At 31.4% G+C, this 25,931-nt stretch overlaps 5 protein-coding genes across 6 annotated transcripts; all 5 read left to right on the top strand.

The window, feature by feature from the left end:
• The first annotated feature begins 877 nt into the window (after nucleotides 1-877).
• Nucleotides 878-4,255, top strand: LOC111022821 (10 kDa chaperonin 1, chloroplastic). The gene is made up of 7 exons (XM_022300090.2): nucleotides 878-1,037; nucleotides 1,120-1,178; nucleotides 1,335-1,385; nucleotides 2,743-2,808; nucleotides 2,926-2,979; nucleotides 3,128-3,157; nucleotides 4,063-4,255. Exons 1-7 carry the CDS (start codon nucleotides 959-961, stop codon nucleotides 4,129-4,131), a joined length of 408 nt encoding a protein of 135 aa, XP_022155782.1. The 5' UTR covers nucleotides 878-958; the 3' UTR covers nucleotides 4,132-4,255.
• Nucleotides 4,256-5,785: 1,530 nt separating this feature from the next.
• LOC111022816 (putative invertase inhibitor) lies at nucleotides 5,786-7,519 on the top strand. The gene has a single exon (XM_022300086.2). It carries the CDS (start codon nucleotides 6,804-6,806, stop codon nucleotides 7,350-7,352), a length of 549 nt encoding a protein of 182 aa, XP_022155778.1. The 5' UTR covers nucleotides 5,786-6,803; the 3' UTR covers nucleotides 7,353-7,519.
• Nucleotides 7,520-12,726: 5,207 nt separating this feature from the next.
• LOC111022813 (putative invertase inhibitor) lies at nucleotides 12,727-13,492 on the top strand. Its single transcript, XM_022300082.2, has one exon. The coding sequence runs from the start codon at nucleotides 12,781-12,783 to the stop codon at nucleotides 13,354-13,356; it is 576 nt and encodes a 191-aa protein (XP_022155774.1). The 5' UTR covers nucleotides 12,727-12,780; the 3' UTR covers nucleotides 13,357-13,492.
• A 4,265-nt stretch (nucleotides 13,493-17,757) lies between these two features.
• Nucleotides 17,758-18,466, top strand: LOC111022812 (putative invertase inhibitor). The gene has a single exon (XM_022300081.2). The coding sequence runs from the start codon at nucleotides 17,835-17,837 to the stop codon at nucleotides 18,402-18,404; it is 570 nt and encodes a 189-aa protein (XP_022155773.1). The 5' UTR covers nucleotides 17,758-17,834; the 3' UTR covers nucleotides 18,405-18,466.
• Nucleotides 18,467-21,416: 2,950 nt separating this feature from the next.
• Nucleotides 21,417-24,980, top strand: LOC111022817 (putative purine permease 11). 2 transcript variants are annotated; one of them, XR_002603026.2, is made up of 3 exons: nucleotides 21,417-21,561; nucleotides 22,881-24,113; nucleotides 24,467-24,980. XR_002603026.2 is itself a non-coding variant. In XM_022300087.2 (2 exons), the coding sequence occupies exons 1-2, from the start codon at nucleotides 21,555-21,557 to the stop codon at nucleotides 23,981-23,983; spliced, it is 1,110 nt and encodes a 369-aa protein (XP_022155779.1). In that variant the 5' UTR covers nucleotides 21,417-21,554; the 3' UTR covers nucleotides 23,984-24,428. The 2 variants fall into 2 exon arrangements, 1 of the variants encoding a protein (XP_022155779.1); XM_022300087.2 differs by lacking the exon at nucleotides 24,467-24,980 and having other exon boundaries at nucleotides 22,881-24,428.
• Nucleotides 24,981-25,931: the final 951 nt, after the last annotated feature.

Raw genomic sequence — 25,931 nt, 5'->3', positions numbered from 1 at the left:
TTCAACTAGTTGTATCATATTTAAATTGACATATTTTTAGTTAATATAAACATAATTTAACTAGTCCTTACCTCTTTAAATGTTAGGATGTTTAAACTTGGATCACCTCTTATTTTTTTTTAAAAATACATTTTTTGCCAATATAAATATATAGCTAAAATGTAAAGATGTTAATACTTTTTATTTTGTCATTATTACAACAAATATAGGGCATAAGGGATACATACCATCTATGCTGATATTGAGAATTTTTATTTTATATTTAGATACGAATAATCCATTGTCAGTCTATTCACACAGAGGTTTAAATACTATTTTTTGTCTTTTGGTTCATTTTTTTTCTCCACTTTCAAAATTGTTTCTATACTTTTAATTTTTGTTCATTTTAATCCTGTAACTATAAAAAACCTATTTTGAATCCTGTACTCCTTAAAAGGGACAATTATGGACATATTTGCAAAAATTTAACACAAATTCTATACACAATGAAAGTCTTTTAATACAAATTTATTGTTACATTTCAAAATTTTAAGGAAGTGAAATGTCTAAATTTTAATCGAAATGAGTGAGATAAAAATGAAAAATTAAGGCGCAAAAAAAATACACTTAAAAAAAAGCATAGTAAATAAAACGAACATTTCGAGAGTAGGACAATACACACAAGTTTTATTTTTACGCTTACTAAAATAACAAAAGTTGAAAGTATATGAATCAAAATAGATATTTTGAGGGTATATAAACCAAAATGAATCAAAGTCGAAAATAAACTAAAATAATATTTTAAACCTATATTATATTTATAAAAAAAAAAGACTATTTTTTTGAAAAGTGTTAGAACATTCTAGACGTATTATCATTAGTAAGAATCTCGAAACCCATCTTTAATAATATTTCCATTTCCATTTCTTCGAACACTTTCCAGAGCTCTTGCCCCGCCGTTTCGCTCGCTACCTTATCCATGGCGTCTACTTTCTTCACTCTGAAGCCTTTCATAAGCAAAATCGATGCACCCACTTCGTGGAATCAGAGATTACAGAGTAATTGCTCATCTTCTTCCCTCAGCTCTCCTCCAATCTCAGTTTCTTCTTTCTTTCGTCGTTGATTTTTTGTTCTGGGCAGGCACTCGGAGAACTTCCCTTAGAGTCTGTGCAGTGGCGAAGAAATTGGAACCCGCCAAGGTCTGAAACCCTATTACCCTTTATTGGGTTTTCGATTAAGTTTTGAGTTGAAATCTTGCCGATTCTGGTTTCGTTCTAAGATTCATTGTCTGTTTTGAGTTGAGGGGGGCCGAGATTATGATTTATGAGTTGTGGGTTTGTACTTGTGGATTGCAGGTTGTTCCTCAAGGTGATAGAGTCCTCATTCGGCTGGAGGAGCTTCCTGATGTATGAATTTTTAACATCCATGGCTGTCGTTTTCTTCAATCATTTTACTTTTGTGTTCTTAAGTGATATATTGTTAAAATTCTTAACAGGCTGAGTAGAAATTGAGTTTTTAAGTCGCCTTTTGGAAACTATTTTGTTTTTGAAAATTAAGATTATGAACATTATTTCTCTATGTGCGTTTCTTCTTGTCTTGTAGTTTTAAAAACTTGGTTTTGTTTTTGAAATTTGGCTAAGAATTCTGATGTATTTTTAAGAAAGAGAACAACATACCGTAGATATTGTGGGGAAGTCGGTGTAATTTTTAAAAACTGAAACTAAAAATGAAATTCTTGTCAAACTGGAGCTGATCTTCCACCATATGTTTTGTATCATGACTTAAACAACCAGTACTAGAGTCGCTTTTCGGTCATATGAAAAAAGTAAAGAAACTCTGGGGAAATGGGTTTGGTGGCCACCTTCTCTAGGAGGTTGAAATCCTACAAGTTTATTCATGACCAAATGTTTTAGGGTTAATGGTTATTCCACGAGATTATTTAAGGTGCACGTAAGTTGGTCCAGGCATTCACGAGCATTAAGAAAAAAAAAACTTAACTTATTTTACCTTCAAATAACGGAACTTTGATTTGTAAGTCTGTTTGACATGAATTTACACAGTTATTTGTATCACAACTTGAACTTTGACATTTTATTCTCTTCATTGGAATTTCATATTGCTAAGGAATTGAAAATCTAGATAGTTCTACCTTTCAATCTCGTATTGTATTGTATTCTATTACAATCTTCAATGATTGAGTAAATTGATCATGAGCAGCAGTTAGGAAGTTAACTTTTATAATAAGAATGTTTCTTCTCAAACTTCAACATCTGAGTCCATTAAAGGGTTTATTCTACTCTATAACCAGGTATCGAGTTTTTTGGCACTATGATAAATGAATTTCTAGGTCACAGGCGCTTTTTTATCCACTGCAACAAGGATGTTCTAATATATGGTTGCATTTTGAGCTTGCATTGATGTCTAAGTTAGTTGCACCAAATTGAGTCTATGAGAAAGAGAAACAGTGATTATTACAGTTAAGGCACCGCTTCTTGGGGATAGAAATTTGGAAATTAGATCAATTGGAGATGCTAAATATGTTTGGGAAACTTTAGAACTTCGTAGATTGATTTTAATTGCTAGTATAAGTTTATGTAGCATGCTTTCAAGTAATAAAAATTTAGTGACCACTGAAGAAAATAGTATGTATGAATGACAATGCTAATCACTTGAATTTTAGGTACTGAAATTATACTAATTTATCAGCATTCCACATTGTCGTGCAGTCTGGAACTGACTCTTCAATCAATTTTTTTGTCACAGAAATCAGCAGGCGGAGTTTTGTTACCCAAGTCAGCTGTTAAATTCGAGCGTTATCTTTTGGGAGAAGTAAGTGAAATTCCTTCCTTCTCCAAATCTGCTAAGATGGAAAGCAAAACAAAACTGCGGCAGTCCCTTTGTGTTTATTTACTCTGCTGCTAGTGCTGACTTTTCATCGTTTTTCAGATCCTCTCTACAGGTGCCGATGCTGATGCTGGGGAATTGGAGAAGGGAAAGAAGGTTAGGATTCAACTTCCTGTTTAGCTTCTTGTTTTTCTACTGTTGGTGTTGAAAACTACAACATTTCTCCAAGGATTCTTAATTTTTCTTTAAAAAATGTTTTCCTGTACCTTTTTATTAAGAGGAGAATAATTTTATTGTGTTGCAGGTTCTTTTCTCAGACATGAGTGCGTATGAGGTAAGCCACATTAACTTGAAGATTACTTGTTCATTTCAGCAGTTATTCTTCAGAATTTTCACAGTATTTTATGATTTTCCATCTGAACAAGTAGTTATCATAGCATGTTCAGCTTAATGAAATACATAGACAAAATTGAAACTTAATTATAGAAACAAGAAATTGACACAAACATCAGTAGGTAAAAAAAAAAATAAAAAAATAAATAATAATAAAGCTTGTGGGATTCAAAATAAATGAAGCCCACTTATACTAGGTCCGATTGGTCCAACCTGACCCCGACCAGACCAGCCACTAAAACTGTTAGGATCCCAAATACACTAAACACAAGATAACTATATTGCAATATCAAAGAGAAATTACCATATCAATAACTTTTCGAGAGTACTATCTCTCCCTCAAGAACTCTCCAAAGTTCCTCACCATAAAATACTTCTCAAGATGCCCTACTACCCTTATTTATAACAAACTCACCTGACTAATTATCATAATGTCCTTAACTACAATACTAATACTATCCCATATTCCCAAACTAACCCTAATAGGACTCACAAAAACACAGATGAAAACAACCAGACTACACAATTGGGTTAACCACAAGAGAAGACCTCAAGCCATTTTGGTGCAATTAGGGGTTAGATCCAAGGTTCTCCATAGATCCAACGCTCAAACTCGAACACCCTACCTCAGAAGAAATTATTTGACATGGCCAGAACAATGCAGTTGACAGTTTTATATCGTTTGATATATGATAGAGACTGAAAAAGAAAAGGTAGTTTGACCATGCATTCGACAGTTACGAGGGTGGTGACTATATTGAATAATTACTCGGACATCATTTAAGTTCGGCAGCATTTTGTTCTGTCCATTGATGTTGAATATGGATGGTTTTCTTTATTTCACAGGTGGATTTAGGTACAGATGCAAAGCATGTCTTCTGCAAAGCAAGTGATTTGCTGGCTGTAGTTGAGTAAAGATTCAGGATAAGATTGCCATAACTCTGGTTTTATTTTAGGTACCTTCTTTTTTTTGAGAGGCAGAAGGATATTTCAGGCATTTCCAGCTATAATATCAATCTAGTTGAATATTTCATATTTAGATCTCTTACCTCAGTCTTTGATAAATACTTTACTCTGTTTTGCCATTTCTGTCTTCTGACAAACATTTCTAAGAACTTGCAAACTGATAGAAGTCAGGAGAGGGAGACCATGGTAAGGTGTTGCAAGATAAGGTCTATTGAAATCAAACTGATTAGTTTGGGCTAAAATCGAATTTTCAGTAATAGTTAGTTTGGTTCGGTTTGTGTTAATATAGCAAGCTGATTATCACAGTTTGGTGTACATGGAATCGTATCGAATGGTGGGAGAGGGGGAGAGAATATGAGGAAGATATTAGGATAATTTTGATTTCAATAATAGAAAAGACCGACTGGATCGGACTACAAACTGGTTTGATTTTGGCTCGGTTTAGTTGGTTTTTAGACCCTGTTTACTTACCCCTGTTTACTTACCCGCAATCATAATTAATGAATCGTAATGAAAATTTTGATTCACTCCTACAATCTCATCAATTTCATTTTCATTCCTTATTTCGTGGACTCTACATATTAATTTCATTTTCATTCCTTATTTCGTGGACTCTACATATTAATTTCATTTTCATTCCTTATTTCGTGGACTCTACATATATATTATAATTAATTAATGTAATATTTTTACCCTTTCTCTCTCATCTATAGATTAGAACCATATAATTTTTAATTAGTTTTTTTTATACTTTTATAATTTCTTCTCCATTTATACCTTATTTGTTGATGTGATTTTATGATTTTATTATATAATATGATAAATTAATATGAATAAATTTTTTAAATAGATATTATTACTTTTAGATATTAGAATAATAAAATTTAATAATATGTTATATTAAAGTTTGATTGTTCTAATAAAAAATATTTTATTTGATGTAATTTTATTTTAAGTATTCAGTATCTATTAATATGAGATAAATGGTTATAATAAAAAATATTTATTATCTATAAATTAAATTAAAGTTTACTATTATTGTAATTTAAAAAATATTAGCACAATAATAATTAGCTAAAAAGAAGGAAGAGGTATATCAATAATTGTTATATATCTGATTTCGATTTTGATTTTGATTCCAAACCGTTTTAGTAAAACATTACGATTTTAATTGATTTCATTATGATTGATTTTCATTTTGACCTTAGTTTCTTTGTTCACTTGTCTAATTATTTTAATTTCGACATTTTTTTAATCTATTTTTAGCATTACACTTCGAGTTCTCATCATGAAAAAATCTTCAAATTAGGTGTTTTTTTTTTCAAAATCTCCATAAACAAATTGTATATTTATTTTGTTTATTTATTACAAAATAAAGCTCTCTTTGTTTTCTGTTTTATTATTTTATATATTTTTTTATGAAATGTATTTACTTCTATTTTTAAGATATGATAAAACATGTAATAAGAAACTACACAAAATCTTTAAAATTAAGGAAATTAGTTACTCATCCTTTTATCATGGGAAATCTTTTGAACAACTCGTGCAAATGTATAAATAAAATTTAGAATAAAAATGGAATAACTAATCAAATTAAATCTCTATTCAAATCACCTAAATATTTAAAATAAAAATAGAGAGATCTCTTTAATTTCTTTTAATACTTACTTTTTCATATATGACTGTATAAACTAAAGAATTGCCACAATTAAAGCACAAATTTTATTCATTAAAGCAACATAGGTGATCAAATATTATAAGTTTGAACTCGACTTCATTCAAGTTCAAGTTTCATAGTTCAACTATTTAAGGTACATCTCAAAAACTTCATTTCTCTAATTTTTAACGATAATATTTTAAATGGAAAGCAGGTATCTCTTAGTTACTCTTTTTAGTCCTAGATCTATTTTTTTTTTAAGTTTTCTCTAACATTGTAATTTCCGCCATATAAAATTAGACTATTTTTTTTTTGTTTGAAGTGAAATATAAGACTCTATTAATGATTTTTTTTCTAAAAATTTCATCTTTCCTAGGTTAAACTATTCTATCTTTTTAAAAATTTTAACTGAGTCGGTGTGATTTGGTCTTCATAATTTTGAAAGATTGAATTTGATCCTCATAGTAAATTGCCTCTACCATTATCATATTGGCAAATCATAAGAATCAAATTAAAAGTATGTCTGCCCACACGAACCAAAATTTGTAATTTAACATTTTTCTTATTAATGTAGTATTCAAAAAGAAAATTTTCAAATTTTTTTTCCCTCCCTCCCCCTTGCAAAAGGGAGAATAGATGAATGGAGATCAAATAACATGAAAAGGAAAATTGCTTTATAATAATCTTTGCAAAAATCACTTTTAAATTGATTATCCAAAAGGTGATTAAATTAGAAGGCACACCCGATAAGAAGAAGATAACTACTTTGCCAATCCTTGAGACTAGGAGACTGAAGAGGACTAAACAAGTAACAAATGAACAAGAAAAAGTCAAAAACAGAAACTTTTAAAATTTTAACACTCTCCAAACATTGTAATTCCCACCCATAAAACATATTTTGATTCAGCAAAGGATAAAACAAAGACAATTGTTCATAAAAAATCACAACCAAATTAACTCCAAAATGGCCAAATCTCCTCTCTCCCTCTTTATCCTCTCCATATTATTCTTCTCAAATCTCCCAATTTCAGAATCCAAATACACATCTCTCATCTACAAGACTTGCAAGAACATCTCCAAGGAAGATCCAAACATCTCATTCAACTTCTGCTCCACCTCTCTCCAATCCCGCTCCGGCCGTGGCGCCGATAATCTCCGCAGCCTAGGCCTCTTCTCCATCGTCCTCCTCCGCCGCAACGTGACCAACACGCGCCACCGGGTTGAATGGCTGCTGGGATATAAAAGGTTTGATCCGTTCGTTAAGGCGTGTTTGGATGACTGTTTGGAGCTTTACTCCGACGCGATCCCGACGGTGAAGCGGGCTGCGAGGGATTACGTAGCGAAGCGGTATGACGATGCCAACTCGGGGATCAGTGCGGCGATGGACGCCGCGACGACATGTGAGGATGGGTTCAAGGAGAAGAAAGGGGTGGTTTCTCCATTGACTAAGAGGAATGGGGATGCTTTTGAATTGGGAGCCATTGTTCTTGCAATTATGAGTTTGCTTCAGTGAATTATGAAGAGATTAATTGGAGTAGAAAGTTTTAAGAACCAGCATAAATTTAATTTTTTTAGTTTTAAAAGTTGTAATTTTGTTCGTATGACTTGTTTAAAAATTTTGGTTCGTTGTTTTCTTTTTAAACATTTCTTTTTTTGTGAATTCAATTAAGTTTGGGATGGTTGAGGATTCTTCTTGAAAGTGTAGTTTGTAATAAAGTTTAATTATGCTTCGGTTAATTTTATTTTTGGCCCAAATTTTGTTATTTATTATCAGAAATTGGGTTTTTAGTTGAAGAAAGTAATAAGGAGTTCCACTCTCTTTTCATAAGCGGCTTTCTCGATGTGAAAGAGTACCCTTTTCATTTTTTGGAATGTCCCTTGCTCTTTGGCCCGAGTCTCAAAAAGGTGAATTTGCTGTTCCATCACCTGTTAGATCCAAAGTATGTCTTCATCAAGCTCTCGAACAAATAAATTCTATACAACTTGGCACCCTTTTTCAAAAAGGTGAATTTGCCGTTCCATCACCTGTTAGGATCCAAGGCATGTTTTATCACCTGTTCGTCTGGACGCGGCGCCCTTTTTCATTATTGTAGTAATTATGGTTTTATACGACTTGGAATGACTCTCTCATATTAAGAAATTCTTCTCCGGGCCCTCTAAGTCAGAGCAACCTCGTTGGGGTGATACCCGTGAGTGACTCTTTCCGTCTTTAGTTTAGATTTATTATGGTAGTCGTTAGAATACACATTCAGAGGGCTTTAGGGCATATTAAAAATAAGTAAGAGTAAATTTTGGTAAGAGTGTAGAGATAATTGGTAACATTGATTAATTAAATTATGGAGACCAAATTGAAATGAATAATTCTCTGGGCCCTCTGAGTCAGAGCAACCCCGTCGAGGTGATATACCCGTGAGTGACTCTTTCCGTCTTTAGTTTAGGTTTATTATAATAGTTGTTAGCTTTGAGGTAGGAGGTAGGTTTCATTGCAGAGGACACTTGGGGTTCAACTTTGAGTCGATGTTCATTCAGCTGCAGCTGGTTTTGGCATAGAGAGGTTCTTGCTCGAAGAAATTCCATAGGAGATTAGAGGAATTTACAAGGAGATGGGAGAGATGGAAGTTAAGGGCTCGTTTGGTAACGTTTCTTAAAAATGAATTGCATGGCTTCAATATCTATGAATTCAAGTATGATAAAACAATATTTTTAATTTTATTTTGAAACAAAGTGGAAATGAGAACCAGAAAGAAGAAACTTGTGAAGAAACTTGTTTTGTTTGTTTCCAAAATTTCTAAAGAAGATTCTAAAATAAGGAGAAACAAGAAACAAAGTTAATTTCAAAATGCTTAGATTTCTTACGAGGATTGGAAACGAGAAACAAAAAACGGGAACGTTACCAAACGAGCCTTAAATAATCCAGTTTCTACGATTTAATTTTCTATGTTGTTATTTATTGTTTTATTTCCGCTCTCAGAAAAAAAAAGAAATTAATAAATCATAGAAATTCGTATAGACCAAATAGAATTAGGTTGAAAGAATAATTTTGTCTTTAACTTTCTTTTGTTAAATTACTATTAAATTCTTTTTTTGACAACGACTATTCTAAATTTTATATAATTTGTAGTGTTTTAATTACATTTTATATGGCCTAAAAAAACACTATTGAAAAGTGTGTAGATGTCTGCCTAATTAAAGAGAGAACCTGGTTCAAATTCCCCACCAATCCCTAAGGTTAAAATTTGAAGCCTTTTGACATGTGATGAAGACACGTCATAAAATTGGTGAACAAGATTCTATTAAGTAACAGAGGAGGAGCTATTCATTCATATAGGGTAGAGATTCGAACGCACAACCTTAGATAATGATATATGCCTTAAATTGATTAAGATTTTATACTACTGTTAGAGTAGATGTTTGACTCTTACCGGTGAAGTAAAAAAGAAAAAAAAAGAAAAAGATAAATTTCACATTTTAAACTTCTTTGTAATAACCCTAACTAAAAGCAGAGGAACAATAGAAGAAATGCACACATATATACTTCATAGAATCATAAGACAAAATATAACAATTCCTTTATGAAAATAAATTCCAAGCAGACTCTTGTTAATAGTTGAGAGTTAAAATGAATGTTGACCTACCAAGTAGTAAAATAATCGGGGCTAGATGAGGTACCTATTCTCCATCCTTCATCTCCTAATTAATCATTAATTTTAAATAGCACGCCATTTTAATCTACGCTACACTACAAAATTGTTCGATGTGATTTGACGGTCCATAAATGTACTACTCCTTTAACCATTTATTTACGAAGCTATTTCGCCGTCCTTTTCAAGGTTTTAAATGTCGACGTCTCAATTTAATGTAAATATCGATAGAAATGTCGAGATCTCAATTTTATGAAAATATAAAAATGTTGATTTGAATGAATATTTCTGTTTCCAACTAAATTAAAAATAATTAATATTAATATTATGTAAATATTAGTGACATTTTGTTGATATTTTTCATATTTTATCTTTCTTTTTTTGTAATATGATGGAAATGTCGATTTACCCCTCATATCGATGTCAAATCCATGGATACATAGAAATATCGATGAAATATTGACGTGTCGATGAATATTTAATATCATGATCGCTTTTGCACAATATGTCATATAGTCTACTCTTTTCTCTCCTAACCACTCTCAATAAATTAAGTAGCCACCAAACTAGGATTTTATTTGGAGATTTTTCCAAAAAATTTTAATTTTTTTTAGTTCAAGATTCAAAAAGCTGACATTTTGATGGATGATATATGTGCTTTTAACTGGATGAATTAATGCTGACATATATGATATTGACAAAGGTACAATAAAAATAAGATGAAAATTTGAATTTAAAATAAGGGGCAATCCAATTAACAGCAACAATAAATCATGCACAAAATACAGCTAGTAGAACATTTAAAAATCTTATCGTAAAAATTTCCAAACCCAATTACGAAAAATTACTCAAATCTAGTCGTATAATAAAATAAGCACGTAAAAGAATGTTCAAGCTCGACAATCAATACAAAAAAAAATAGCTTTACCCACCACATAGACGTTCGTAACTAGTCACAAATCTTTAAAAAATAACAAATTTTTTTTTAATATAACAAATATAGAGATGAGAGATTGAACCTATGACGGAGCAAGATGTCTTAATCACTGAGCTAAACTCATGTTGACAAAGAAGAATAAAGTATTAATTACAGGTTTAGAAGTGGCCTAGTTTTAATAAAAGAAAAAATCACAAATTCAATCCAAAGTGTCTAATTTTCAGCCACATTACAATATGCAGCCGAGTCTTTTTCCTTGTACAAATAGAATTCTCTCCCTTTTGTTAACAACTTGAAGTGTTCAATAAAAAAGTTATAAAGACAAAACAAAATTGATGAGAGGACCCCATGAATTGATCTCTAGACTTTAATTATATATATATATGATGTAATATTATTTATTTATTATTACTTTTTAGAACAATACGTCGAATGTGATTCAAACACGCCGAGAATACGTATCTTAATCAGTTGAATTGGATTTAGGTTGGCACAAATATTATTTCATTGTTTCTTTTTAATTTTGATGTTAATTTTTTTAATACCTTAAAAAATTTAAAATTATAATCCTAACACGTTTGTCAATACAATACATAAATGCATTAAATTTTGATTACTGCAATTATAGTTCAAGAGTTAGCATCCATACGGATTGAAGATTCAAATCTTTGGGAACGGGAGGGGTACATAGCCCTGGATTTTAAATATTAAGTTACATATAGTATATAATCTGATTAATAAAATGATGTTTGATCTTTTGACTTTTCCTCTACTCTATGGAACTATTTGACGTATGAGAATATTTTTTTCAACAATTTAATCTATTGAATGCTAAAATTTATGACATTTTTAAAAGTTTATGGTGAAGATTACCGCACCGTGCTTGTGCTAGGTATAAATTGATACACATTTTGTCAACATGCATTTGTTTTACTGCTATAAAATCATAGATTCACCATTGCAAATTTCCACTGTTTTTCACAATGTAATGTTTTGAAAGAAAAAATAATTATAAGACACACGACAAAATTTTTTTACTTTTATAATTAAAAAAAAAAGAAGAGGTTACGACAATCACAGTTATTGAATTATATGAATCACTTTTGATATCCTTAAAACAGCGATAAAAATAATTTTTTTTTATTCCATTTCGATTGTTAAAAAAAAAAAGGTTTATTTCGTTTGATTAAACTTTCGACGGAATGTTATATTTTAGAATTTTAATCACTCAAGTTTAAGTCTTTTATTTTAGTTTCTACACTTACATAAAAAGCTATTTTGGTTATAATAGCTAATTTTTAATTAATCACATTTATTAAGAACTTGTATATACATTTAAAACCTGGTTCATATAGACATTCTATTAATCAAATAAATGAACAATATTTGTTTCAATATCAAATTTCTATTTAAGTATTCATTGAAAAAATTAATGGTAAAACAAATATGAAAATCCATCCAAGCTACAGTATGATACTACTTCTATTGACACTGTGTCAATGTCAGTGTCATTTAAGAATGATGTGAGGTCCACAAGTATTAAAAAAATATTTATGGTAAATATTATAGTGTGAACCGTGAATAAAGAGAACTAATACTTCTATACTATTAATTTTTTTTTCCATAAACCATGAAAATAGAATTTTTATCTTTCCAGTGTGAACAAAATTAAAGAGAGTAGACACTCCCATAGTATTAGAAATTTTTTCATAGAACGAGAGAGTAGATACTCCCTTAGTACTAAATTTTTTTTTTCATAGACAACAAAAATAGAATTGACATCTTTCTAGCGTGAACAAAATAATGAGATTAGAGAATAAAGAGAGTAGATACTCCCGTAGCATTAGAAATTTTTTCATAGACTGAGAGAGTAGATACTCCTGTAGTATTAGAAAATTTTCCATAGACCAAGAGAGTGGATATTCCCATAGTATTAGAAAATTTTTCATAGTCAGGGAGAGTAGATACTCTCGTAGTATTAAAAATTTTTTGGATCGAAGATACAATCTCTCTCTCTCAACCAAGAGAGTAGATACTCCCGGAGTATTAGAAATTTGTCTATAGACAGAGACGGTAGACACTCCCGTATTGGTAGAAATTTTTTGGACTGAAGATACAATCTCTCCCTCTACCAAGAAAGTGGATACTCCTGTAGTATTAGAAATTTTTCTGATCGAAGATACAATCTCTCTCAATCGATCAAGAGAGTGGATACTTCGTAGTATTAGAAATTTTTCGAATCGAAGACCGTAGATAAATCTCTCTCTCTCATGGTAATTCTACTTCCTACCCCTATAAAAACAATTCCTTTTCCACCAAATGAAACAACAACAACACACACAAAACACTAATTTCCACACCTCATGTCTCCTCTCTCCCCCTTCATCATCTTCTTCTTCGTCTTCCTCTCCACTCTCCCCACACTTACCCAACCTTACAATAATTCCAACTCCATCTCCTCCCTCATCTACAAAACCTGCAAAATCTCTTCTCTCCAAGACCCCAACATCTCCTTCAACTTCTGCCTCACTTCTCTCCAATCCGCCGCCCACGCCCACCAGGCCGATCTCCGCCACCTCGGCCTCCTCTCCCTCCGCCTCCTCCGCCGCAACGTCACCACCACGCGCCGCCACATCAAGAAGCTACTCAGAAGAAAAAGCAACAAGATCAGGCTGGACCCCTTCATCAAGTCGTGTTTGGACGATTGCTTGGAGCTTTATTCCGATGACATCCCAACGCTGAAGCGAGCCCGGAGAGATTACCGGGCTGGCCGATACGCCGAGGCGAACTCCGAGATCAGCTCGGTGATGGATGACTCTGTTACTTGTGAAGATGGGTTCAAGGAGGAAGAAGGAGTGGTTTCGCCATTGACGAGTAGAAATCATAATGCCTTTGAATTGTCAGCTATTGCACTCTCCATTATCAATATGCTTGCTTGAGAGTGGAAAAAATACTTACTTTTAATTTACATTTTCTTGTCATATTTTGTATTATATATACCTTGTTTCACAAAGCATATTATATCTTCGAGTTATTTTATAGATCCAAATATATAATTTAATGGATTAGACACTAGTTATTTTTTTTCTTTCGAAGTTAAAAGGTTGAATTTTTTTTAGCTCAACAAAATCAGGTGGGATTGAAGATTTGAACGTTAAAACTTTAGAAACACATTCTTAAAATGATAACTAGACTCGTGTAAACTTTTCTTTTTCTTATTTTCTTCCTTCCCATTTTAACATATGGAAATTTATCTAAAAAAAAAAACGAAAAATTTGAAAACAAACATGAAATTTTTTTCTTAGAATAAAGTGATAGCATTTTTAATACTAATGTGTTATAAGCATGTGTAAATGTGAAAATAAGAATAATTTAGTATTCAAATCCGACTTTACATCACATATATATATATATATATATTTTTGTGAAAAGAGGAAAACAGTTAATTTAATAAATTATATTTAAATTATTTAATGACCATATAAAATAGGGGACTCTGTTTTTAGAAAGTTGAAAGTATTTTTAATAACATTTTCTTCCAATAATGTACATCTTTTCTTATCAACATTTATTAATTATTGGTACGAATTAGAATTTCCTTAATTGGTATATGGTTTAATGACTTTCGATAAAAAATTTCCATAGGATTTACCTTGGATCACATTTTTTATCTTCCTGCCTTTTTATTATTTTTTTTAGTACACTAATTTGAAAATATGGGGATGGAATCTTCGATCTCGAAAAAATAGGTATGCCAATTATCATTGAGCTTATCCTTCTGCTTTTACTCGGTAACAATGTAGCTTTTAAACTTATATTTTTTTTTTCGAAATTCAATAGCTATATCTTAAAATTGTCTTTAAAAAAACCTATATATGTGCGTGAAATATGGAAAAATGAGGAATGAAGTTAGCAAATTTTCTATGATCCAAAATAAAAGATGTATGGTGGAATTATTTTTCCATTCATATGTCTTGATTAAAATAATTTTTTAATGTGATTACTTATTTGTTACATTTTTTTAGTATAAAGATTAAACAAAAGTACTGAGAATTATAAAAACCAATAATTTAGTGTTATTATAGACAAAACACACCTTAACCTAATTTCAATCGTATGCCATTCTGTCAGACATTTTTATCAGCAATTGTTGGTAAAACAGAATTAAATTGACTAGTAACTGATCATGAATAATCAAGATTTCATTGGATAACATTCTCATTTATCATTTTAAATTCTTGAGAAACATAAGCATTTGTAACTATTTTTTTTCTTGTTTCTCATGTTTTAGAACCATTTCCGTACAAGATCAAATTTAATTTTTTTTTGAAACAATATAGATTAAAATATTATTTTATCATTTTTTATTTTAAAAAAATTAAATTTCATGTAAAACTTTTTTTTAATCTAAAATTAAAAAAAAAGAAAGGATTAACGAACATGTTTGGAACAAAAAAACAGTTACCTTATCTATACTTGTATTTTCTTGATTGAAAAAGGAGAAAAAGTAAAATACCAAGTGGACCGTAAGTTAGATGAATGAAGATTTTGATGAGATGAATTTATTATTTTGTAGATGTTTCTGATCAAGAAATTGACCAACCATGTGAAACTCAGATTTGGGTAACTAGGGGGACGAACGTAGAAAACTGCATAGAGAGAGGAAAAGGCTCCGGGCTCAATTCAGTTCAAGTCCAATTTATTACTCAGAGAGATATTGAATAGTTTCACATATCTGAAAAATGAACAGAATCTCTTTATTGATAGGTTTCGGTAGCTTTATGATAGCTCCGTAAATCGCGACCTATTATCTGAAATGTAGTTGAGGTAAGCAATGAGAAGTGCTCATGAAGGTTGACTCGTCCTTTACAAGGATAGACTGTTGAGAGTTCCATAGGTCGCCTCGACCTTTTTATAGATTCAAGCACGACTAATTTCATATGTTTTAACTTTGCCTTCAAGAATGTGTCAAACTGTTACTTTTTCTTTTTAAAGGTTTATTCTTTCGATAGAGTTAGTGTGATGATTCAACGTTTCTAATCTATGAAAAATTGACACGTGGCAAAAATCACCTCCAACAGTAATTTTGTTATAAAATCCTCGATTGTTTTTGTTTTTGTTTTTGTTTTTCCTTTTTTATCATTGTCGGTACCATATGAATTTCATGTTATGAAACTTGTCCAAATTCTTGTCTTCCAAAAAGATATGATTGTGAGGTGTCTTTGTTTTCTGCATAGTTTGTCCTAACAATACATTAAATTCAAGCAACCCCATCTCTCTCTCATAAACTCAATAAATTGACTCCCAAACCACTCAAAACATGGAGATGCAAATTCTCCATTTTTCTTGGTTGTGATTTCATTAGGTTTCTTTTCTTCTGGTTTTTCTCTAATTTTACAAAAGAACAAACCAAAACAAACCAATAAAGTTTCGAGTCCTCTTTGAGTTGGGACAACGTGCCATCCCGAACTTCTTATTTCTACATTGATATGACGTTATTATTCACTTTAATTTTGACTCTCCATATAACTGGATATATTGTTTTTAGGAAAAGTTGAACGGATTAGTATTTTAAATTTTGAAATTTTAAAATTTTAAAATCTAGAATTATATTAAAAAATAAATTAAAATTTGTTGACCGAATTGTTAATTGAATATTTAAAAGTGGAGGAATTAAAACAAAATTATAGATGAGAACAAGGATTTAAACCTTAATAAAATTTGTTTGTTTTTTCATATGAATATTGTCTGGGTGTTGTTCACTTCTAAGTAGAATATTTTTCATGAATTTCAAATGTGGAAATGTTATATTAAAAAAATCATCATCTTTCAATCTTTCATTATCATTACATTGAAGAATTGAGATGTATAAGCCTTGATCTCTCCTCCCCTTCTACAAATAAATGAAAATGAAAATAAAAATCTTCTCTCCTTCCCGCTGGTTTTGGTTTATTCTTGACTCACAAGTCGTTTTCGATTTGAGTTTAGATCAAGTTGATGTTTTTTCTTCTAAAAAATCTTTCTCAGTGCGGTTCCTTGAGGGCCATAAATAAATCTAAGAAGCGTGTAGATGATTTTTATGTCATGTATGATTGTGTTTAAGGGTATATAGGTCTTTTTTTTGGACCGACAAGTATTTATTAAATGATTAGAGGTCAAGGATTTTGAAACATAATTTAGATTTTTGTTAAATGATTAATGAAAATTAACCCAAAAATTAAAACGGACTTTTTTTTCCTAATGTAAAGTTCAAGAATAATTAAAAAAATTAAAAATTAAAGAATATATTTAAAAATTTAAAGACTCCCACCTAGATAATATGAAAATTTTGGGAGAATTTAAAACTAAAATTAATAATAATTATGAGGCATCAACTTATTTGCTCACCCTGCACTTTATGAAACTTTGATTTTTTTTTTTGAAACATGTGAAACTTTGATATTAATCTTACATAATCTTGATAATTAGCTTCAAGAAGAAAAAAAAAAACTTCAAAACTCTTGCCAATTACTAAATCACAATCTACAAAAAAAAAAAAAAAGAAAAGAAAAAAAAAAAAAAAGAAAAAAAGAAGAAGAATAAGTGAAGAAAAGGATTTTGCAATATCCTCACTTATTTTTGTATGGTAAATTTAGAGTATTGATAAAGTATACAAATTAATAGATATTTCAAAATTTACTAGAAACTTTTGTAGCAATTTCAGAACATTAATGGTTAATTGTATGGAATTATTTACAATATAACAATGAATTTTTAAGCTTACCCACAACTACCTTCTTTACAATTAACCTTTGAGACAATTGAACAAAAATGATACATTTGTATAATTCAAACCCAACTAATTACTTAGATCGATGTGACTTTTAATGTCAACCAATATATATATGATGTTGATGAAATTAAAATTTACGATGCGACATAAATATGATAATATATAGACCAAAATATATGATTTTATTAATCTCTATCAATTTATTTAGTCTCCTCAGTCACTATTTTTCTAAAATTTTTATATCTATAAGTGTTCGAGCCAGCTTACGTACACCTTACGGGATAATTGTTTTGACCCCTACGACATTTAGTTGCTAAGGAAACACATAGAGTAGGTGGTCAATCACGATCATTTTGATTTACCTTAGCCCTTCTAAACCCATGAATCAACCCATGATGATTTTTTCTGACCTCTAATTAATTTATGATTTTAATTACTTTCCTTATCAAATTCAAAACATTTCACTTTACCCTTAATCAAAGTACATTAGAACGAAGTTGGTTTAAAGAAAAAGCATTACAACTAATTTAGTTGACAACAAAAACTCACCCACCAAATCATGAATCCAAAACCATATAAATTAGCCCCAAAATGATCATCACAACAAAATAATCACATAAAAAACTTACTCATATAAAGATCATCATGAAGCCCAAATTCTCATCATCCCCTTTTATCACCACTCCTCTTGCTTTTTCTCTCCTCCTCCTAATCCTCCTCAACACCTTTGAGTACACCATTGTTGCTGCTGATCTTGTCCCAAAAACTTGCAAAAGATGCGAAAACAACGATCCAAACATCGACTATAACTTCTGCGTTTCGTCTTTTCGGGCCGACCCAGATAGCGACTCAGCCGATGTTCGCAAACTCGGCGCCATATCGTTGAGTTCGATTCGAGACCATGTGAGAAATTCAGTTAAGCACGTGGAAAAGCTACTGAAAAAGGAGGTAGATTCTTATAAAAGGGCTCGTTTGAGGGATTGCTTGGAACTTTATTGTGATGCCATTGTCACTTTGGAGGAAGGGAAAAAGGCATATAGGGCAAAACATTATGAAGATGCTGATATCAAAGTGAGCTCAGTTATGGATGCTGCTAGGGTTTGTGAAGATGGGTTTGGGGAAAAAGAAGGCATCTCATCGCCATTGACAAAGAGGAATAAGGATACATTTCAATTGACTGCCATTGCTCTTTCAATTATCAACATGCACCCCTAATTTTCTTTGGCAAATGATGATGATTTTGTTTAATAAACTTGTTTATTAACAATTTTGTGTTATCTTTGTGTTAAAATTTCGCAAAAAGGACTAAAATGATCCATTTTTAGAAGTATAAGATTAAAATGAACCAAAGTTTAAAGTATACGGACTAAAATGAACCTTTCCAAAGTATTAAACTATCATGAAGGCTGAAAGTTCGATGACCAAAATAGTATTTCAACCAAATCGTAAGGTTAAAACACTAATTTGGTCTGTGTACTTTCAACTTTGGTTCCTTTTGATATCTATACTTTCAAAATATTCGTTTTTGGTCTCTGTACTTTCAATTTTTGTTCATTAAAATCCCTATACTTACAAAATGTTCATTTTGGTCCGTGCACTTTCAAGAAGGGACTATTTTGGTCCCTTAATTTTATTCTTAATCTCACTTTTTTTTAAATCACAATTTCAACACTACACTAAAATCAATATATTTCTTAAAATGTAAAGATTACTTTATACTTGAGAGTTTTCGTTATGTGTAAAATTTGTGTTAAAGTTTTGTAAAGAGGGACTAAAATGATCACTTTTTAATGTTTAAAGTACGGAACAAAATGGACATTTTGAAGATTAAAATAAATCATATAATTTTAACCAAATCTTAAATAGTTGTCAATTAAGCAATTATACTACTATAGTATACTAAAAGTTTCTATTTTTTTTAATTTTTGCGTTTATATTCTTATTGATTATGAGAGATTAACAAAAAAGGAAGAAGCTTTCTTAAGTTTTTACTTTGCTTGAAAGCTTTCCATATCTTCAACAAAGAGTGACTTCTAATTTAATCCTATCCTTCTTTATCCTAATTACATGTACATCCTTAAAAATAAACTTTTCTGTACTAAAAATAAATAAATAAATAAACTTTTCTTTTTTCCTTTATATATTGATTATTTTCCAGTTACTTTTTTTTTTATTAGCATTTCGGATTGCTCAAGTAAAATGAGTAATTTACTCCACCAAATTTCATATTATTACTATATAAGACCTTCTATTGGAGACTTTGTGTATTAGCTTGTCATAAATCTTGATCGATTTAAATTTTGTTTAAGTATATGATTTCCTTTCAATCTCAAAAATTTTCTTATATAACATTCATTTAAAAAAATTATAATAATAAAACCTCATAATATTGTGAATAATTTCAAACTTCAACCAATATATTTTACTGTCAAAGCGAGTATATCTGATTTGTGAGTTCAATTCCTCATCTTAAATGCTGTACTAAATAAATATATATATATATATATATATATATTTTACTAATCATTTGAGGTAACCATATTCAAACTACAACAGATGTGAGTTTTAATGGTGGAAAGAAAAAAAATAGATTCAAAAGGAAACGAGCAAAAATAAAGGGATTAGAGATGATCGATAAATGAAATGCTTAAGCTTATGGGTTGTTTTCGTTCGAGGGAGAGTAGGAGAGAGATAAGAATGAGTTTTTTTTTTTAAATAAAAAGAATAAAAGAATAAGAAAAAAGTATTTAAATCAGAGTCTAATTTGATTTAATAATATAATCTAGGAATCTATTTGAGATTAATTAGAATTCTATACATGACAGGACAATTCTTTTTTAAAAATTGAAAAAAAAAACAAATTTTCAAGATCATCATTATCATTTGGGCCCACCGTCAAGGGTGGCCCAAATTTTAATTTTAACCCTAACGCTAACTTTTCACCGAAACCGTTTGCCTCTCTCTCCCATGCGTGAAATAGGCATAACGGTGAATTCGGCGGCGACAGTCGGAGTCCACCGCTTCGATCGACGGCGACAGTAACGGAGGATGGCGAACTCCACGACTTCGATCGACGGTGAAGTCCAACGGCGAACTTCACAGCTTCGATCGACGGCGACATCCATCTCTTCGTGCAACGGATAAGTTTCTTATGAATGTCAAAATACTCCAATTTCTTGTTTACAATCTCTATTGCTTCATGATTTCTACCGATAAAGAGCTGCAATTTTTCTAGGATTTTGTCTTTTTTCGATTGTTTTACATCCCATGTTCATATTAACTTTTGAAATTGTGGGTTTCCTGCTTTCTCTTTTCTTTTTTGCCCGTAAAGGGAATTTTTGTGAGGAAGGATCAAATGAATTATTCATTTGCAAAAGAAAAAAATATTTTTTTTAAATACATTAATATATATTTTTTTAACTCTGTGCAGTTAAATCTCAATAAATAAATAGGATATAGTAATGTGGTCCCCAAATAGAGTCATTTTTCTATGAAAAATGAGCTTGACCAACCACTTGAAATTAAGTCAACACTCATTCAAATGGATGGAAAACTATCATGTCATTTTTAAAATTTTGTTTATATCTTTTTTTTTTTTTAATTTATCTTAATGTATTGATTTAGTTTAATCTTATCCTTCCATTATAAAACATTAAAGCTATGGTGATTTGCCAAAACGAGTATAATTCAACGATAATTGACATATACATTTGATCTCCCACCCTGTTGTATTAAAAAAACTGTGGTGATTTTATTTTTAAAAAAGATTAAAAAATGAGACGAATGACCAATGATATCAAGTAATTTATATTATTATTTAAGATTGTGTTTATTTAGTATTTTAAGTTTAAAATGTTTCTCATAATTTTCTGAAGTTTTTATAAGTTTGTGTCTATCAGTCTTTGCTCGTTAAGTTTAACACTAATAAGAAATCTTTTACTCAAATTGCTTATCCTTTTACTCTCTTGACCTCTCAATCTCGTGCTCAGTCTCTCGAATTGCTTGGTAATACCATATTTACATTAAAATAATATCATGAACTTTTAAGAAACCAAACTTTGTATTTAATCTTGAATAAATTCACAACAATTTTAAAATTAATCGCAAAGTGGATTTGAAACATTTGATTGCTTGAAGTTGATGCCATGGCTGCCGTTGCACACGTGGCGCCTTTTAAGAGAGTCCCATGTAAGCATAATTAATTAATGATAAAACCAAATTTAAGATAAAAAAAATTAAACTTTTCTCTTAAAAGTAAAAAGATGGCTTCCGTGACATCAGAAATCAAAATCCCTTTTTCTCTAATTCTCTACTCACTGTTTCCGATTGTTTTCTTTCAGAGACAGAGCTTCAGATTTCAGCACCATGGCAGGTCTCTCCCTCTTTCTCTATCTCTCGAATTTTCCCATTGTTTGAATCAGTAAAATCCTTGTTTAGTTATGGTTTAGACCCTAGGAATTTCGTTTTTCATTGTTGGGTTTTCTTAGAATCATCGCTAGGGGAATTCTCAAGCTTCGATTTCGTTTTTTCCTGTTTCTGTCTGGTGATTTTTTTATGAGTTCTTCACTTTCATGGCTTACTGTTAAATTAGGGATTGTGGGTGGGTCTGAGTAGTTTTCCCTTTTTGGGGTTCAACAAATGCGTGGAGGAATTGGAACTTGGATCTTAGGGAAGGTGATAGGTGCTTTATCCATTGAGCTAGGCTTGGATTATTGGGTTTGAGTAGTTAGGAGTGATATCTTTTTTCTTATTGATATTTGCAAGTATTCGGGTTAGTTTATGCACACCTTGACTAATCTATGGGACAACTGTCTCACCTTGTAATATTTAGTTGTTTGGTAATTTGTAAGATTTAATATTCTAGGCAAGGGACTACAATGGAGTTTAAAGTTAGGAGCGGTAGACTCGTTTCTTTGCCTTTCAGTTTGTTTTGTTTGTTTATATGTTAAATTTAGGGTGAGTTTGGGAGGATGTTTAGGATGATAAAGAGTATTTTTAGCCCATTAATATAACTTCTCGAAATTTTCATAGTGTTTGGTTAGATAATCAAGGAGTGGTTTTGAAAATTTTAAAGACACTAAAAGGCTTAAATGCTGGTAGGAGAAACACTTAATTAGAGTTTCTTCCAAAAGTATTTATAGAAGAAGTATTTTTAATCGAAAACACATTTTTCAAAAGTCATCCCAAATTCACGCTTGTGGAGTCGATGGCAATATGTTGACTCTCCTATCTGAGAAATAGGTTCTGACTGGATTTTTTTTTTTGTTTTTATGATAGATGTTCAGATGATTTGTTCTGTATTTTGTATGGTTTTTCACAGTTCCATGGCCTTAATGCAGTACATTTTGGGTTCTAAATTACCTGTAAGGAACAATTCCATACATTCTACTGAAAATCCTTCTCTTCTTTATGAAAAGTTTTAAGATTTTAATCTCCTAAAGTTCCCATTACCTTCATGTGAAAAAGTGTTGAGAACTTTTTAATCTCTCCCATTCTGCCTCAGTAATTATCTTTCCTTGAAATAGTTGCACTTTATCAACACTATCTTCTTCCTTAGACTTTTATGTCATTAGTTAAGCTTAAAATAGTGCCTTAACGACTTTTTTTTTTCCATTTAAAAGCCAACCTAGTTTCTTTTTGTGACTTTTCCCCCCTTTCTTGGACTAAGTTTTGTTTTATATCAAATAACAGACAACCAACAACCAATATTGGATAAAGAGGGAGCTTCTGGTGATGAATTGCCTTTAGCTAATCTAAAACGCTGGCAATGGTGGTTCTTGGTGGCACTCAACATCTTTTTCCTGATTGTTGGTCAAGCTGCTGCTGTTTTACTTGGAAGATTTTACTATGATCAGGGTGGAAACAGTAAATGGATGGCAACCGTTGTTCAAACTGCTGCATTCCCAATTCTTTTTATCCCGCTCTTTCTTTCCCATTCCACCAAGGGCACTTCGCCTTCGGCGTCCATTATCCCGCCTTCGATTCTAATACTCTGCTTGGTCTATTTTTCGCTTGGATCGCTTATAGCTCTAGATAACTGGATGTACTCAACTGGGCTCTTATACCTTTCTGCCTCCACTTACTCACTTGTTTGTGCTAGCCAATTAGCTTTCAATGCAGTTTTCTCCTACTTCATCAACTCTCAGAAGTTCACAATTTTGATTTCGAATTCTGTGATTATCCTCTCCTTGTCTTCTGCACTTTTGGCTGTCAACGACGATTCTGAACGACCTGCTGGAGTGTCGAAGTCGAAATATTTCATTGGATTCATTTGTGCCCTGGGAGCTTCAGCATTGTATTCTTTGCTGCTTTCTCTTATGCAGCTTTCCTTTCAAAAGGTTCTGAAGAGGGAGACCTTTTCTGTGGTCTTGGAGATGCAAATCTATACATCCTTGGTCGCCACTTGTGTTTCGGTTGTTGCCCTTTTCGCTAGCGGTGAATGGAGGAGTTTGCCTGGGGAGATGGCAGGTTATGGTAAGGGAAGAGTTTCATATGTGTTGACTTTGGTGGGAACGGCTGTGGCTTGGCAGACATGTTCGGTTGGCGTCGTTGGATTGATTTTCATCGTCTCTTCCCTCTTCTCCAATGCAATCAGTACCGTCTCCTTAGCCATTACACCCTTAGCTGCACTTGTAGTTTTCCATGACAAGATGAATGGTGTGAAGATCATTGCCTTGCTTCTCGCCTTATGGGGCTTTGCATCTTATTTATACCAAAACTATATGGACGAATCCAAGGCACAAAGAAGGCGAAACAAAACCGACGAACCCTGCGACGAAAGGTCCCCTTGTTGATGGACCATCCGATGTAAACTGCATATAGCTTAGGAGCACAGATTCATCTGAAGTCTCATTTTTTTACAATAATCTTACTCAACAAATTCCATAAAGGCGAAGCCGGGCACGAAGTCGTCTCGGTACACAGGTATGTCACAGCATGTATTTGGTTTAAGTTTATTCTTACATTAGGTCATTCATTTGGATAAAACCTATGTAAGTAAATAGGTTAGTCTTGATTCTTGAATTACTCTATTGTATCCATGATGTCCAATAATTTACTTAGCTCCATTCATGGCAATATGAAAAATTATGAACTTGTGGCCTTTTAAGTTGGCAACAGCCGACCAGGTTGACGATCGTGAGCGAGCGAAAATGGTATAGATGATGAAACAATTTGTGTATTTTGGAGTCATTGTAGGAACTTGGAATACACTTTAACTACTGTTGAAGTTTTTTTTTTTTTTTTGGTTGTATTAATAATTGCTTTATTGCTTGAAGGGAGAAGGAATGTCGTTTCGTTCGGGAAGTAGAAGTTCGTGACGTGACAAATTGCTATTGGATTGAAAATTTTAGTCAGCTCGAGTGAGAGATAATATAAGATCTCAACTACACAAAAAGAGTAGATAGGAGAGTTTGCTTAGGGTATGGCCTTATTGAAATAGAACGACCTTGAACATTTTCTTGTTCCTACTCTATGGCAAGTTTTGTTTGATAATCATGATCGGAAAATAGCACTGAACAAGCAAGGGCTAAAAACTTCTTTTACCCAGTCTTCTCCCATGGGCTCAGAACAGGGTCGACTACTTATCCCAGCTCTAAAGGCAGCTAATGACTCAATAGTTCAAGTTAAGTCGACTGTGATTCTTCGTGTTCCACTGTGAATAGTCTCGTTATCGTATTCGGTTGTTTTCCCGACTTCCGTACCTTCTTCTTAGAAGCCTTCAACTTTCACTGGATTCACTAAGCTTTAAATATTACTTCTCTGAATTTTTTTTCTCCTTTTAATATTTAAGATTGTTGGACTTGTTACAACTTAAATCATAATGTGGCCCAATTATATACCCAATTCATTTGACTATCAATTTATCATTTTGCCCATAATTAGATATTTAAGAAAAATATTCCCAAAATATAAAATTTTCGTAAAACAGTTTTGCATTGATTTTCTAATTTTTTCAAAACTTCCTCTCCATTATGTTAAAAAAAATCACAAAAAAAAAGCGTAAATTTACTGCATACTGCTTCAAATAAATGGAAATGAATAAATATACTCATTTCTTGAGTTTATATTGTTGCAATGAAGGAAAATATGTAGTCGGTGTAGACAAATTGATGAAGATGAAAATCAATAAATGGAAAACTGGAGAAAAAAAATCGGGGAAATTCGAAAAAAATTGATTAGTTCGAAATTTTGATTTATCGAATAATAGAGAAAATTGTGTGTAATGATCAAATATAATTACATTGGAAAATATATTTTTTAAAAAAATTATCTATAATAAATGTCTCAATTAATATCTCAAAATGAAATTGGTTTGCTAGGAAATAATAAAACAAAATCAACATAATAAAAAGGGAGATATAATTTGGTACCAAAAGAAACTCAATTAAAATCTAACTACAAATTGACAACATATTCCATATTAAATATTTAATGGTTATGCTTCCTGAAGTCTTACGATTTTGAAATCGTCCATGATTTTCTCAGTAAATATTAGAGTTGTTCTTGCAGCTAAGTCGAATGACGACCTCATTAAAATCTCGAGTTTAAAAGATACAAAGAATAATCCAATGATGGAATTCAAGTGAATTTTTTAAATATAAAATATGAACGAGATAAAGCACGGTCTTACCCTAAGTGGAAGTAGGTAACACAGGGCATCAAATGCCAATAATAAATACAAACAAGACCTAAGTTCTATGGGTTCCACATCTAAAAGAAAATTGAATCATACCCAACAAT

This window comes from Momordica charantia (genome assembly GCF_013281855.1).
Source record: "Momordica charantia cultivar OHB3-1 chromosome 7 unlocalized genomic scaffold, Mcharantia_2.0 BLBB01000007.1, whole genome shotgun sequence".
In the NCBI taxonomy this organism is placed as follows: Eukaryota; Viridiplantae; Streptophyta; class Magnoliopsida; order Cucurbitales; family Cucurbitaceae; genus Momordica; species Momordica charantia.
Note: the sequence above shows the minus strand (reverse complement) of the source record. Positions and strands in the feature narration are given on the sequence as shown.

Coding starts and splice junctions, on each gene's coding strand:
- LOC111022821 (XM_022300090.2), top strand. CDS start 959: ATGGCGTCTACTTTCTTCACTCTGAAGCCTTTCATAAGCAAAATCGAT. Junction 1,179..1,334: donor AGAAATTGGAACCCGCCAAG/GTCTGAAACCCT, acceptor TGTGGATTGCAG/GTTGTTCCTCAAGGTGATAG. Junction 3,158..4,062: donor CAGACATGAGTGCGTATGAG/GTAAGCCACATT, acceptor TTTATTTCACAG/GTGGATTTAGGTACAGATGC.
- LOC111022816 (XM_022300086.2), top strand. CDS start 6,804: ATGGCCAAATCTCCTCTCTCCCTCTTTATCCTCTCCATATTATTCTTC.
- LOC111022813 (XM_022300082.2), top strand. CDS start 12,781: ATGTCTCCTCTCTCCCCCTTCATCATCTTCTTCTTCGTCTTCCTCTCC.
- LOC111022812 (XM_022300081.2), top strand. CDS start 17,835: ATGAAGCCCAAATTCTCATCATCCCCTTTTATCACCACTCCTCTTGCT.